Raw genomic sequence first — 11,138 nt, forward strand, 5'->3', positions numbered from 1 at the left:
AAATAAAAACAAATCTTACTTGATCATTTTGGGGGCCTTTTAAAAGGCTGTCTCGTCTGCCTTTCTGCAAACAGCCAGCTCCAGACTTCTTGGGAAGAAGCCGAGGTGCCTTTTCCGGACGGGGTGGGGTTAAAAGGGACAACTTTGCTACAACTTGACTAATCCCTTCTTTTGTTTTTCTCTCCTTTGAGAAATGGTTTCACATTCTCACCGGGCTTGGGCTCATTTGCTAGCTCGTTCGCTCGTTCGCTCGCTCTCCAATTCTCGCTTTCTCCTTATTCACATTTACTGGAATTGTTTCTGGTAGCCAAAGGTGGAAAGAACAGAGGCAGGAAAGAGAGAGGGAGGGAAAAGAGGGGATGAGGAGGGGCTGTCCCTGGAGAGGCCGAGGGTCTCCTAAATGCCCGCAGAATATTTCATTCTTTTCTGTTTCTGCCTCTGGTTGCAGAACCAGACACGCACCACATTTTTCTTAAGGTCCAGCTTCTCCGCGATGGCGGCGATCTTCTCCGAGGAGGGCCTCGGCTGGATGGCGAAGTAGGCTTCCAGCGAACGCTTCTCTGGCGCGGCGATAGAGGTGCGCTTGCGCTTCTTCTCTGCGCCGTTGAAGAGCTCGGGCTTGGTGAGCTTCTCGCGGTGGGACTTCTCGGCTTCCTCGAGCCACGCTTGCAGGATGGGTTTGAGCGCGATCATGTTGTTGTGCGACAACGTGAGGGACTCGAACCTGCAGATGGTGCTCTGGCTAAGGGAGCCCACGCCAGGGATCTTGAGGTTGGCCAGCGCGGAGCCCACATCGGCCTGGGTCACCCCCAGCTTGATGCGTCGCTGCTTGAAGCGCTCTGCGAATGCTTCCAGGTCCCGGGGGTCGGCGTCCACGTCGCTCATGCAGCCCATGTGTGAGGGCAGCCCATGCGCGTGGGCCATACTGAGCGCTGCTTGGTGCATGGGGTTCATGGTAGCCATGTGCGGCGCGTGAGTTGGCGTGGACACTACGGCGCCGTCGGGGCCAGCCATGGCACCCAGGGCCAGCCCGGGACTCAGGTGCTCCAGCAACTCGCCCTCAAGCGCCTGATGTGGCTGATGGTGGTGGTGGTGGTGGTGATGGTGGTGATGGTGCGTGCCCGCCAGCGCAGATGGGTGCGAGATGGGCACCGACGAAGAAGAGGCAGCCGACGTGCACGGAATGGTGTTCATGGTGTGGTAGGTGGCGTCCGGCTTGAAGGGGCTGTGGTGGGGCGGGTGGTGGTGGTGGCTCTTGCTCTGGGAGACGATGTCCACGGCCGCCAGAGCCTCGGCTCGGGCCAGCAGACTCTCATCCAGCCCGCCGAATATATTGCTCTGCAATTGCAAGTAAAAGGCACACATTACGCTCAGCAGGGAATTGTGCGTACTCTCTCCGGAAGCCCCGGCACAGCGCTCGACAACACCGCCGCGTCTACAACATTCCCAAAACGTTGAAATAATAATAATAACAATAATAATAATAATCCTGAAAGTAGCAGGTGAGGCGGAGAGGAGGGAAGTCACAGAAAAACCGAGCGTGCACGAGGAGGAGGAAAGTGAGCCTGCAAACAACACAACACAACACGCGCACAGGCAACATCCCAGGTCATAAAAATTAATATGAAAGAAAAGACCCGCTGAATACATAAGAGAGAGAGGGGGGAAATTGGTTGGAGGTGTGGGGTGATTTGCTGTGCAGACATGAAAAAAACATCAAGCAGATAAAGGGGGCTGTCAAAATGTGCCTTTAAGCGGTGATTATGCAGAAATACGCACCGGTGGGGTTGGAAGACACGCTCTCCGCATCGCCTCGGAGCCCCCGCCGCTGCTGCCGCTGCTGCCACTGCTGCTGGAGCTGCTGCTACGGCCTCCACCGCCCCCGCCACTGCCACCACCGCCGCCAGCATTGCTCGAGCTGCTAGGGGAGCTAGCTGAGGGGGCCGCGGGCGCGGAGGAGCCGGGCGAGGCGCTGTGCAGTGCCGAGTACTTGGGTTCCACGTGCAGGCTGCCGCTGTGCGGCATGCTGAACGCCTGCTTGCTGTTCAGGGACATCATCATCATCTTCCCGGTCCGCCCGGGAGCTCTTCCGTAGCGCACTCACAGGTCCCGTCTGCCAGGACCCTCTTAAGAAGTGCTGGGTGAGAGCAGGAGCAGGGAAGGGCAGTGCAAAGTTGCGCTCTCCCGCCACCACTCCCAGCTCTGTGCTCCTTGCCAGGACTATGCGCTCCTCCTCTGGCTCCGCCGTCAGATTAAGGGTTTGCTGGGCTCCTCTAGGAGCTGGCTGCAGACCTGGCCGCCCGAAACTGCCCCTGCGCCTCGCGGCCGCTGAGTTATACTCCCCTCTCCCCGAGCCTGCCCCTACCCCCGCCCTCTCTCCCTCCCTCCCGCGCGCCTCCGCCCTCCTTGCCAGTAAGTGCCGGTTTCTCCTGCTTGGATTCTGGCGTCGCCCCTTCTCTCTTTGCTCCCTCCCGAGTCGGGTCCGTTCAGCTCTCCAGATACCCGCCTCCCTCTCCCCGCTGCGCCCTCCACCTCCCTTCCGGCCCCCTCCCGCTTGTTGAGGCCTCCGCCCCTTCCCGGCGCCCCGCAGCTCTCACTTTCTTTAGTGTCCCCGATCAACCCCACCCCACTGTCTAGGTCTGCGCTCCAGTCGCCGGGCAGTCCCTAAAAGCCGGCCTCCAGCCCCTCCTGCTTCTTCCGCCTAGTCTCCGCCACTCCGGGAAAGAAACTCTTAAATAAAGTTGAGGGCAAGCCAGCGTTGGGTGGGTTGATTTTTCCCTAGACTAGTAGGAACGTCTTACCTGGCTGCTTCCCCCCTCCTGCTTACCGCTAAGTTCCAGGCCTCCACCCCCACTTGGCCCGCCCCTCCCCGCAGCGCAGGTGACCCCGATCTCCGACTCCCCGCGGAAGGAGAGTTCGCGGAAACCGCCACCGACCCAGCTCCTCCGCGCTGCTCTGCGCTTCCGCCAGGTGCAAGCCTCAGTTGGCGCTCAGCGCGGCGCCCCCTCGGCCCAGCGGGTGCCTGGTGCCGAAGAGACATGGGGTCGAACGACAGGGCTGCAGGGCTTTCTCTCACTCGGTTTCTCTCAGCTCTCAGCGGATTGGACGGCCACGGAGCCAGCTCGGGTCGCCTATGCGCATGCGACTCCCCCCCTCCCCAACCCTGTCTACTTCCCCCCACTTTACCCCCCCGCCAGCCGACACGCACTCCTCTCCACCCTCTTTTCTCTTCCTCCGGATATTCCTCCTCCTCTTCCCAGTATCCAAGTTCAGCGTGAATTGGGTCTTGGGCGGCTGCATTGGCAAATCCTGCCACTCATTTTATTATTCTTCATTAGCCACAATCAAAAGAGGAAGGGGCAACTGATGGAGGGAGAGGCAGGGCCAGAGATCACAGAGCGCATGTGCTGCTGAACACACCCCCCCCCAACATACACACACGCACACACACGCCCTCGGGGGTTGGCACAAACCCCACTTATCTTCATTTCCACAGCCGCTCAGTGCAGAGAGCCTATTTTTAGCCAACACCTTGCTCGCACTTTTGTCCCAGTGTGGACCACTCTTCTTAGACGTGGACACACTCTTAGTTCCGATTGTAAAAGCAGGAGACAACCTTTCCTACACACACACACACACACACACACACACACACACACACCCTCTTCTCCTTCCCGCTCCAATCTTCTACTTCCCTTGATGTTAGGGGCTGCTGTCATCTCCCCAGAGCGCGGAAGGAGCAGAGTATAGGCGAGGGTTAGAAGGCCCTGGGACCCGGACACTGGAGTCTGCGGGTGGCCTGACCCGGACTGGGGTGACTGGGAGCAGGTGCAGGCACACGGTGCCTGGGGAAAGCGAGCAGGTGCGAGAGCAGGCGGCAGGCCTGAGAGGCGCTGGCGCGCGCTGGGACAAAACAGAGTGGAAAGGAGCGTGGCGAAGAGGGGCCCTCGAGTGGTCTGCGCCCGGAAGCCCCGCGGTTGCAGAGAGCAGGGGCCGTGGTTCACCCATGACCTCAACCGAGTGGCATGGCTGGTTCAAGTTGGGAGCACAGTGCCCGGAGTCGCCAAAGAATACTGGGAAGGCGGCGGCAAAGGGCGCACGGCGAGCTCTGTCCACGGTCCTTAACCCCTCTGCGCTTTCCTGCGCTATCCCCAGACTTGCCTTTTTCCTCCTCTATGTGGAGTAAAATAAATAGTAGCAGATGGAGATTCCTACCAGTACTGCTCCCGAGCATGAGACCGGAGAAGTCTAGACATGAGACTGGACAGGGGGTGTTGACATGAATGAATGTGGCTAGCGCTGGACGATTCAAGTAAATGCTTAGGTGTTTAATTTCTACCTCGACAACAGCTACGGTAATTTTCAAAGAAATAAAAAAAATGACATTATACAGCTCTCACTGTCTCAAGCTTCGAGAAATGAAATAAATCAAAGTTAAAAGCTTGAGTATCATTTAATTATAGTGCGAATAGCGCTTTGAAAGAAGTAGAACAACATCTCTAAACAAATTATGACTGGGCCAGGAAGGAATTATTAGATTGAAATTTCATTTAGGCTCGGGAGACACCGCGCTTCACTGTGTAATCTGCTATGCCTCATCTGATTTGTATGCTTAATTCAGCTTGACGAATTTATTAGTTTTCATAATAGTGAAAAAATTGAGCAGCACGATGGGCTAATGCATTGTGTGTACTATAAATTGTATGTCATCGTGGAAAGGCTGAAGTCTATAGAAATCTTTTATTAATGTCGGTATAGGAGGGAAGGTTTTTGTGCAAGCCTTGGAGAGGTTCACGCCAAACTCCACTGTTGCTGTGTCTCCCTGGTCCATTAACACATCGTCATACTAATTAGACTACTTCATCAATGATATAATTTCAAACTTCAAATTATGTTCTAATTAACAAGGGTTGTCCAATTTGCTTAATCTTCAAAAGGCTTTGGATGGTCTAATTAGTGTAAACTGTTGAGCATCTCTAAAGCCTAATAAAAATATTAAATAAAGTTAAATATTTGGGGTGTGTTTTCTGTCAGTACTGTGTAAGGGCCATAGGGCTAAATTGAGTGTGGAGGAAGAAAATAACAGGAAGACAAATGCTTACATCTACCTCATCCCCCCCCCCAGATTATAACACTAACTGAATCACAGGAGAAACTTGAGCATTGTACCTCCTAAACAGTGTGTTTATGTGTTTAAATAAAAGCATAAGAATATCAAGGAGAAAAACCACATGGGGAAAAATTCTTCTCTTTCATTAGGTGCCTAATTAGATGTAAAGTGAAAAGCAACCCTGAGGAGTTTCCCAAGCATTATTGTGGCAACAGTCTGCTGAACTTGGATTGCAAAATCAAATATTTGGGGGTGTTTTGAACCTCTCCCTGTCCCCTCCCCCTTCATTGAGCTTAATTACTTGCAATAGTTGTTTTAATGTATGTTGTCACCTGGGAGTATTGAGAAATGCATATCGTTAATATGAATTAATCTTGATTTTAATAGCAACTGACAACTGATCTCCAAAATGCTAAACACTTGTCACCACTTCATATGGTAAATAAGGTAGTATGGTAAATTCATGAAATAAAGAGGACACTGTTGAAATGACTGGACAAACTTTGTTCGATATGGAATTGATCAACTAAAACTATTTTAAGCAAGACAACTCCCAAGAGAATATAGTCCTGATGGCTCAAATCCATATATCATTAAATTAATTTACTATAACTTTTTTTAATCTCTCAGAGATTTCTCAGTGACTTTAAAACCCAGACAAGAAAAAGGGGAAGCTCTGTATTCTAATTGCCAAGTTGAGATAAATTAGTATGTAGCTGAGAAATTTGAGTGTATTTACCTGTATTCCATTACCCCTAGAAAACACATACTTTAAAAAAAAAAAAAGAAAGGACGTTACAGCAGAGTTAGATCTCTCCTTTTCCCACTTATAGTGAAAAACAAACAGCAGTGATTGTGTTGTAATAGAGAGATAATGCCATTCTTCCTTAATCACCAGGATTTGCAATTTTGCGATGTCTCCTTCCAGGAGTGTCCAGAATACCAACTTCATTGTGATATCAATAAAACCCATTTTGGTTTTGCCCACAGGCATTGCTGCAAAGTGCTCCAGAGAGTGTGGAAGCCGCATTCCGAGGAAGACTCCAGCCGTCCAGGTAGGGGAGGCCATCTAAAGAATGGAAAGTTGGGGACAGACTCAAGGGGTGTGAGTGAGCGGCCCAATATTCAAAATCTTCATATGACCTCAAAATTCACTCTTATACCCAAGTAGCTATCTGCACTGGCGCCCCTGCATCCCTACAGACCTACTTAATAAACTGAAAACAGAGAAGTGATTTTTTAAAAGCAGAGAAATGAAAATGAATCAAATGTGTGACTACATGAGGAAAGCCTTTCTTCTCATCAAGCCTCTTTGTTTGACAATAGCTTCTGTCCCATAAGCTGCCAGATGCAGACAGATGTGACCAGCTTCCCTCTGGGCGGGCCAGGAGTCGCTGGAGGTTCCACCCAAGCTCTCCGGCAGCGGCATCGGGGTCCCTGCAGTAGGCGCCCTCCCACGACCCCGAAATCCGCCGGCAGCCATCCCAAGGGGAGAAATCACTGTCCTACCCTGTATCTGGGTCCTAATGTACTATTAAAATTTTAAGCCGTGCATTCATATTTTACCGGACCTAATGTGTTTTTATTAAATTTTAATCTAATAAGGGCAGTGTGATTTCTTTGTATTTCACACAGAATTGAGTTGGACTACAGGGAAGATTTCTTAAAGGACAGATCTGACTCGATTCATGCACCATTTCGATCGCAGGTAGACAAGGTTTGGGGTAGGAAAGAGGGAAAGGATAAGTGTACCCCCATGGTATCTCCTCAAGGAAGTCCCTCTGCTCCGGATTCTGAATAAAATCAGACCCTCTGAGCTTTCTCTGGACTTGTAGCTTGGGGCAGAAAGGTAAGGGGTGATTAAACTCCTCCGTGGCCTCGCTCTTCCAGGAGATGAAAGAAAAAAAAAAAAAAAAGGAGGGAAATACCCCTGAAACTGAGACTCCTGGGAGCGCCCAGCGAACTGGCCACGGAACGGAATGCCCCGGAAGGAGGGCTCTCCTGGGTTTGATTCGGCCTGAGACAGGGGTTATGTTGGAGGAGTGATGGGGGCGCTTTGTTCAAACGTCTTTCCGATCACGTCCACGCTGCTCTTCTGTTTTTTCCTCTAACTTTCTGTCTCCGCTGGCTCCCCTTGAGCCCCAAGTACCCCTCACTTAGAGATTTGAAGTAGTCTTTTGTCCAAAGATGCCGGGCGCCCCTTCTGTCCGATGACACAGCCTCTTCTCGGTGCTATCCTGGCTAAACACCTTCTCGCAACCTCCCGTTGCCAGTGTTCAGCACGTGTCTCCGGAAACCTCTGTTTCCGGCACTCCCCAGGCGGTTCTAGATTGAAATTCGGACTCGTAAACCTCCCAGCTGGGCAAAGGGAAGGGGACAAAAGCAAGCGGCTAACTGGGCTTTGGAGAGCGCACTTTGGCGGGAAAGGGAGAGACTCGCGACTGGGCCGGGGCCTGCAGTAACCCAAGGAGCCACGTGGAGCTTTCTCTAGGTAATTCCGGACTGAGAAAGGTGGCTGGGCAGGGGACAAGGGGATGAGAGGAGGAACAGCAGTAAAGAAAGTAACCGTTCCTTCTTCCCCGCGTGGGGAAAAGAAGCGGAGCTCAATTTCTTAAAAAAAAAAAAAAAAAAAAAAAAATGCAGATTGGGAGGAGCGGGGCGCGGGACACAGCCAGCCCCAGGCCCGCAGGATGCCTGCCAGGCTCTTAGATGCCTTCACGATTCCGCCTGGTAAGTATGCTGAGGCTGAGTGTGGCGAGGAACGCGCACGCGGGGACAGCTGATTGGACCTTCTAGAGTCGACCGAGCTTTGGAGCAAACACAACAGGCGCCCAGAAATTAAAATCTACCAGGGGGAAGGGTTCAATCCTCGGTATCCAGTTCCGCGCTCCTTAGAGCGCGGGGGCGCGAATTTGCACGCTCACTCACCGATCCAAGCACCCAGACACGCTCACCGACCCACGCACGCAGACACGTGTGTGCTAACATTCACGCACACTCGCTCAGACGCACAGATGCTGCTCCCCTCCCCCTCTGGCGGGCCACGTTCGGGGGGAGTAGGGCAGGAGAGAGACCTCCGCGTTGAGTCCACCAGCCACCACCCGTGTCTTTACTTGTCCCAGCGAAACTGTTGTTTTTCTTCGCAGTGAGTTTGTTGGGTCCGTGTGTTTACCTCGTCCCAAAGTTAAGTCCAGTCACGAAACCAAACTTAAAGCATTGGAACAATCAATGAAGACTTTTGCAATCCATGGCGCCTTGCGCTTCCTGGAACTAAAATAAATGCAAGAAATCGAAACTTAATTACTTGAAAGAAATCCAGAAATCCCTCTGCATAATTTATCCAGTCATTTTTAGTAGCGTTCGTGTTCGGTGCAGTGTATGTTAACTCTATGCTTTTGGCTACGATCTAGCTCCCTTCATCGATTCCGTGGGGGTCGTGCGCCCCATTTCAGCAGGGAATTTTGTACTGCACTAGGTCCCCCTTTGCTCCCACTGCTCAGAGCTGATCTAGTGACATTTCTTTTCAGAAGTCACCAGCTACAACGGTACAAGAATCCCTGGTGCTAAGGGTTGTGTGTCGCTAAAAAAAAAAAAAAAAAAAAAAAAAAACAAAAAACACCTCACCCGTTCTCTCTTCTTTTTGTTCACTAGGGCTATTACTTGAGTCTCTGTGAGTTGCTTAATACTAGCTCTGAAATCAGGCCCTTTGATAAATACAAACCAGGACCATTTCTCTGAGGGAATAATGCACCATCAAGAAGTGCTCTTCTACTGGTGATGGAAAAATTGATTAAAAAGTCGACTTGTTTCCCTTCTCTCCAGAGAAATTCTTTTTTTTTTTAATTTCTTTCTTTCTTTCCCTTTAGTGGCATTATCTTCCTAAGGCACAATACTAGAATATTCGTTCTGAGTAAGTTACTCTTAAAGGTATTTAGCTGGACCACAATCCCTGGACACTAGGTTCTTCCTGGAATACCTATTCCTTTCAGACTCATTCATTGTTTCCTGTCCTTTGGTTTCTATTTGATAGAGAATCTTCATAGCTAGGAAGTGCCAAAAGACCTTCATCTGGAGACATTAAATAAAATAGAGGCTTGAAGAGGTGAAGATGAAATTACTTTTGTACATATTGTGACTCTGACATTGGGTACCATTGGGAATTTGGAAATTTGGTGTTGACTAATGTTATGGCCAACGGATTTGCAGAATAAAATAGTCCCTGAACTTGTTAGCATGGTGTGGGTGGCTCCAGAAAGACGAGCTTTATCATAGACACCTTATAGGAATCTGAAGTAATGTTATGAAAGAATGAAAAATACATTGGGGAACAGCTTGGAAACTGAAGTACATTTTGATTTAACTCACATTAACAGAAATGTAATGTAAAAGTGAAAGGATCTAACAAAACCATTAATAATTAAAAAATAATTACAGATAGTCTATCCTTACTATTCATAACCACTCAACACTTTAGACAAAGAAAACGGAATACTCTTAATGGGAATGAGATGTGAGCAGACTGCTAATGAGAAGTTAACCAAGGACTGCGCATTTGTCAAAGGAGACGAGTTTCCTTGTTTCCCCCCACCTGCATATTTTAATTCTCTGAGTTAGCTTGGACCTTCCTCTTCCATCAACATATATACTGCATGTCAGAGTTTATGCAACAAAAATCTCTTGAGCAATAACAATACGGACTTTATCAAATTCTGAAGATCAGGGGCACCAGATGGCTTGTCTATTAACCACCTTCATTGACAAATATTTATAGGTAATAAGAGATACATGCCTCTGTAATAGATTTTGGTTAGACACTCCCATCCCACCAGTATTTCACGAAACAATGACCCTCTAAAGACAGCAGTTTGTTCCTTGCTCCTTGTGGTCATTTAAAAAAAAAAATCATCATTTAATGATTCAGTGTTAAGCTTTTTCTTGTACTCTTTCTTCACCAAAAGAGTTGCATTCTGGATTAAAAAAAAAAAAGATTGTGAGTGTATTTTTCTGTTACCTAAATTGTATTTATTTTCTTTCTAGTATGTATTTTTCTATGTCCGAAGTCTTTAGAGCACTATTCTACACATAATCATGCAGTGAACCTTTAGTCATGCACTAGGTGCATGATTAAAAAGGGTGTTGGGAAGGAAGATACTGTGACTCCATTCTGATCTTCACTGCATATTCTTCTTTATTTTATTTGAGAGACACATGGGACTGCCCCTAGAGTGCTCTGTTGACGTTTGGAGGCACTGGGAGGAAATCAAAGCAGACTGGCGGAAAGGAAAGCAAACTTCGCTGCCTCTTTTCAGAGATAAAGGGAAATCTTACAAAAGGAGAGATTTGCAGACATACAACTGGAATTCAATGAAGTCATGGCTGAGGCATCTGCTGGGAAACCACCAGGAAGTGGAGACCTACAGCCCATGTCAAATCTTCTGCATTTAAAGAATTTGAAACCTCCTTCCTTCCTTCCCCATTCCCCAAAGAATTAGAAACAAAACAACATGCCTTTTGTAAGAAACAGAAAAACCTAAGGAAAAATGCTAATAGGTTGAGTGTAAGGATGATAATTACTTCTTAGCTATATAAATTTGAGTTGAGCATAGAAAACCTGTTAGATTCCTTGTAGGCATCCACTCTCAATTTTTTAATACAGCCAAAGGACATTACAACAACAGTGGCAACAAACTCACCTTTAAACATTTATCCTTTCGTGAATTTACATATGGCCTGTGATCTGTCTGTAAATCTCATATATACGAAAGTGTGCAAATCAATGGTAGAATTATACAGTATTTGTACCCATGTATGTGTCGTCACCTCCCTCTTCTTTTCTCTCCTTTTATATGTGTATACAAATCATCAAGATATAACTCAACCAACATGTGTTCTGGAATATATTATACCTTTGTGCCTTGACCAGTTTCTCCTAATGTGCATGTAAGGCATTAAAGAGCTCTAGCATCATGACAAGAATGCTGTATTTGAGAGTACTAAGCTCTCTTGAAAACACAAATGCTTTTTACTT

General features: G+C 48.6%; 1 protein-coding gene across 1 annotated transcript; it reads right to left on the reverse strand.

Moving 5' to 3' along the window:
* Nucleotides 1–242: 242 nt before the first annotated feature.
* Nucleotides 243–2,880, reverse strand: POU4F2 (POU class 4 homeobox 2). The gene is made up of 2 exons (XM_032855911.1): nucleotides 1,780–2,880; nucleotides 243–1,338 (listed from the first exon to the last, which is right to left on the reverse strand). The coding sequence occupies exons 1-2, from the start codon at nucleotides 2,062–2,064 to the stop codon at nucleotides 397–399; spliced, it is 1,227 nt and encodes a 408-aa protein (XP_032711802.1). The 5' UTR covers nucleotides 2,065–2,880; the 3' UTR covers nucleotides 243–396.
* Nucleotides 2,881–11,138: the final 8,258 nt, after the last annotated feature.

The sequence above is a fragment of the Lontra canadensis genome, unplaced genomic scaffold (genome assembly GCF_010015895.1).
Source record: "Lontra canadensis isolate GAN:19392208 unplaced genomic scaffold, GSC_riverotter_1.0 scaffold10, whole genome shotgun sequence".
Lineage (NCBI taxonomy): Eukaryota > Metazoa > Chordata > Mammalia > Carnivora > Mustelidae > Lontra > Lontra canadensis.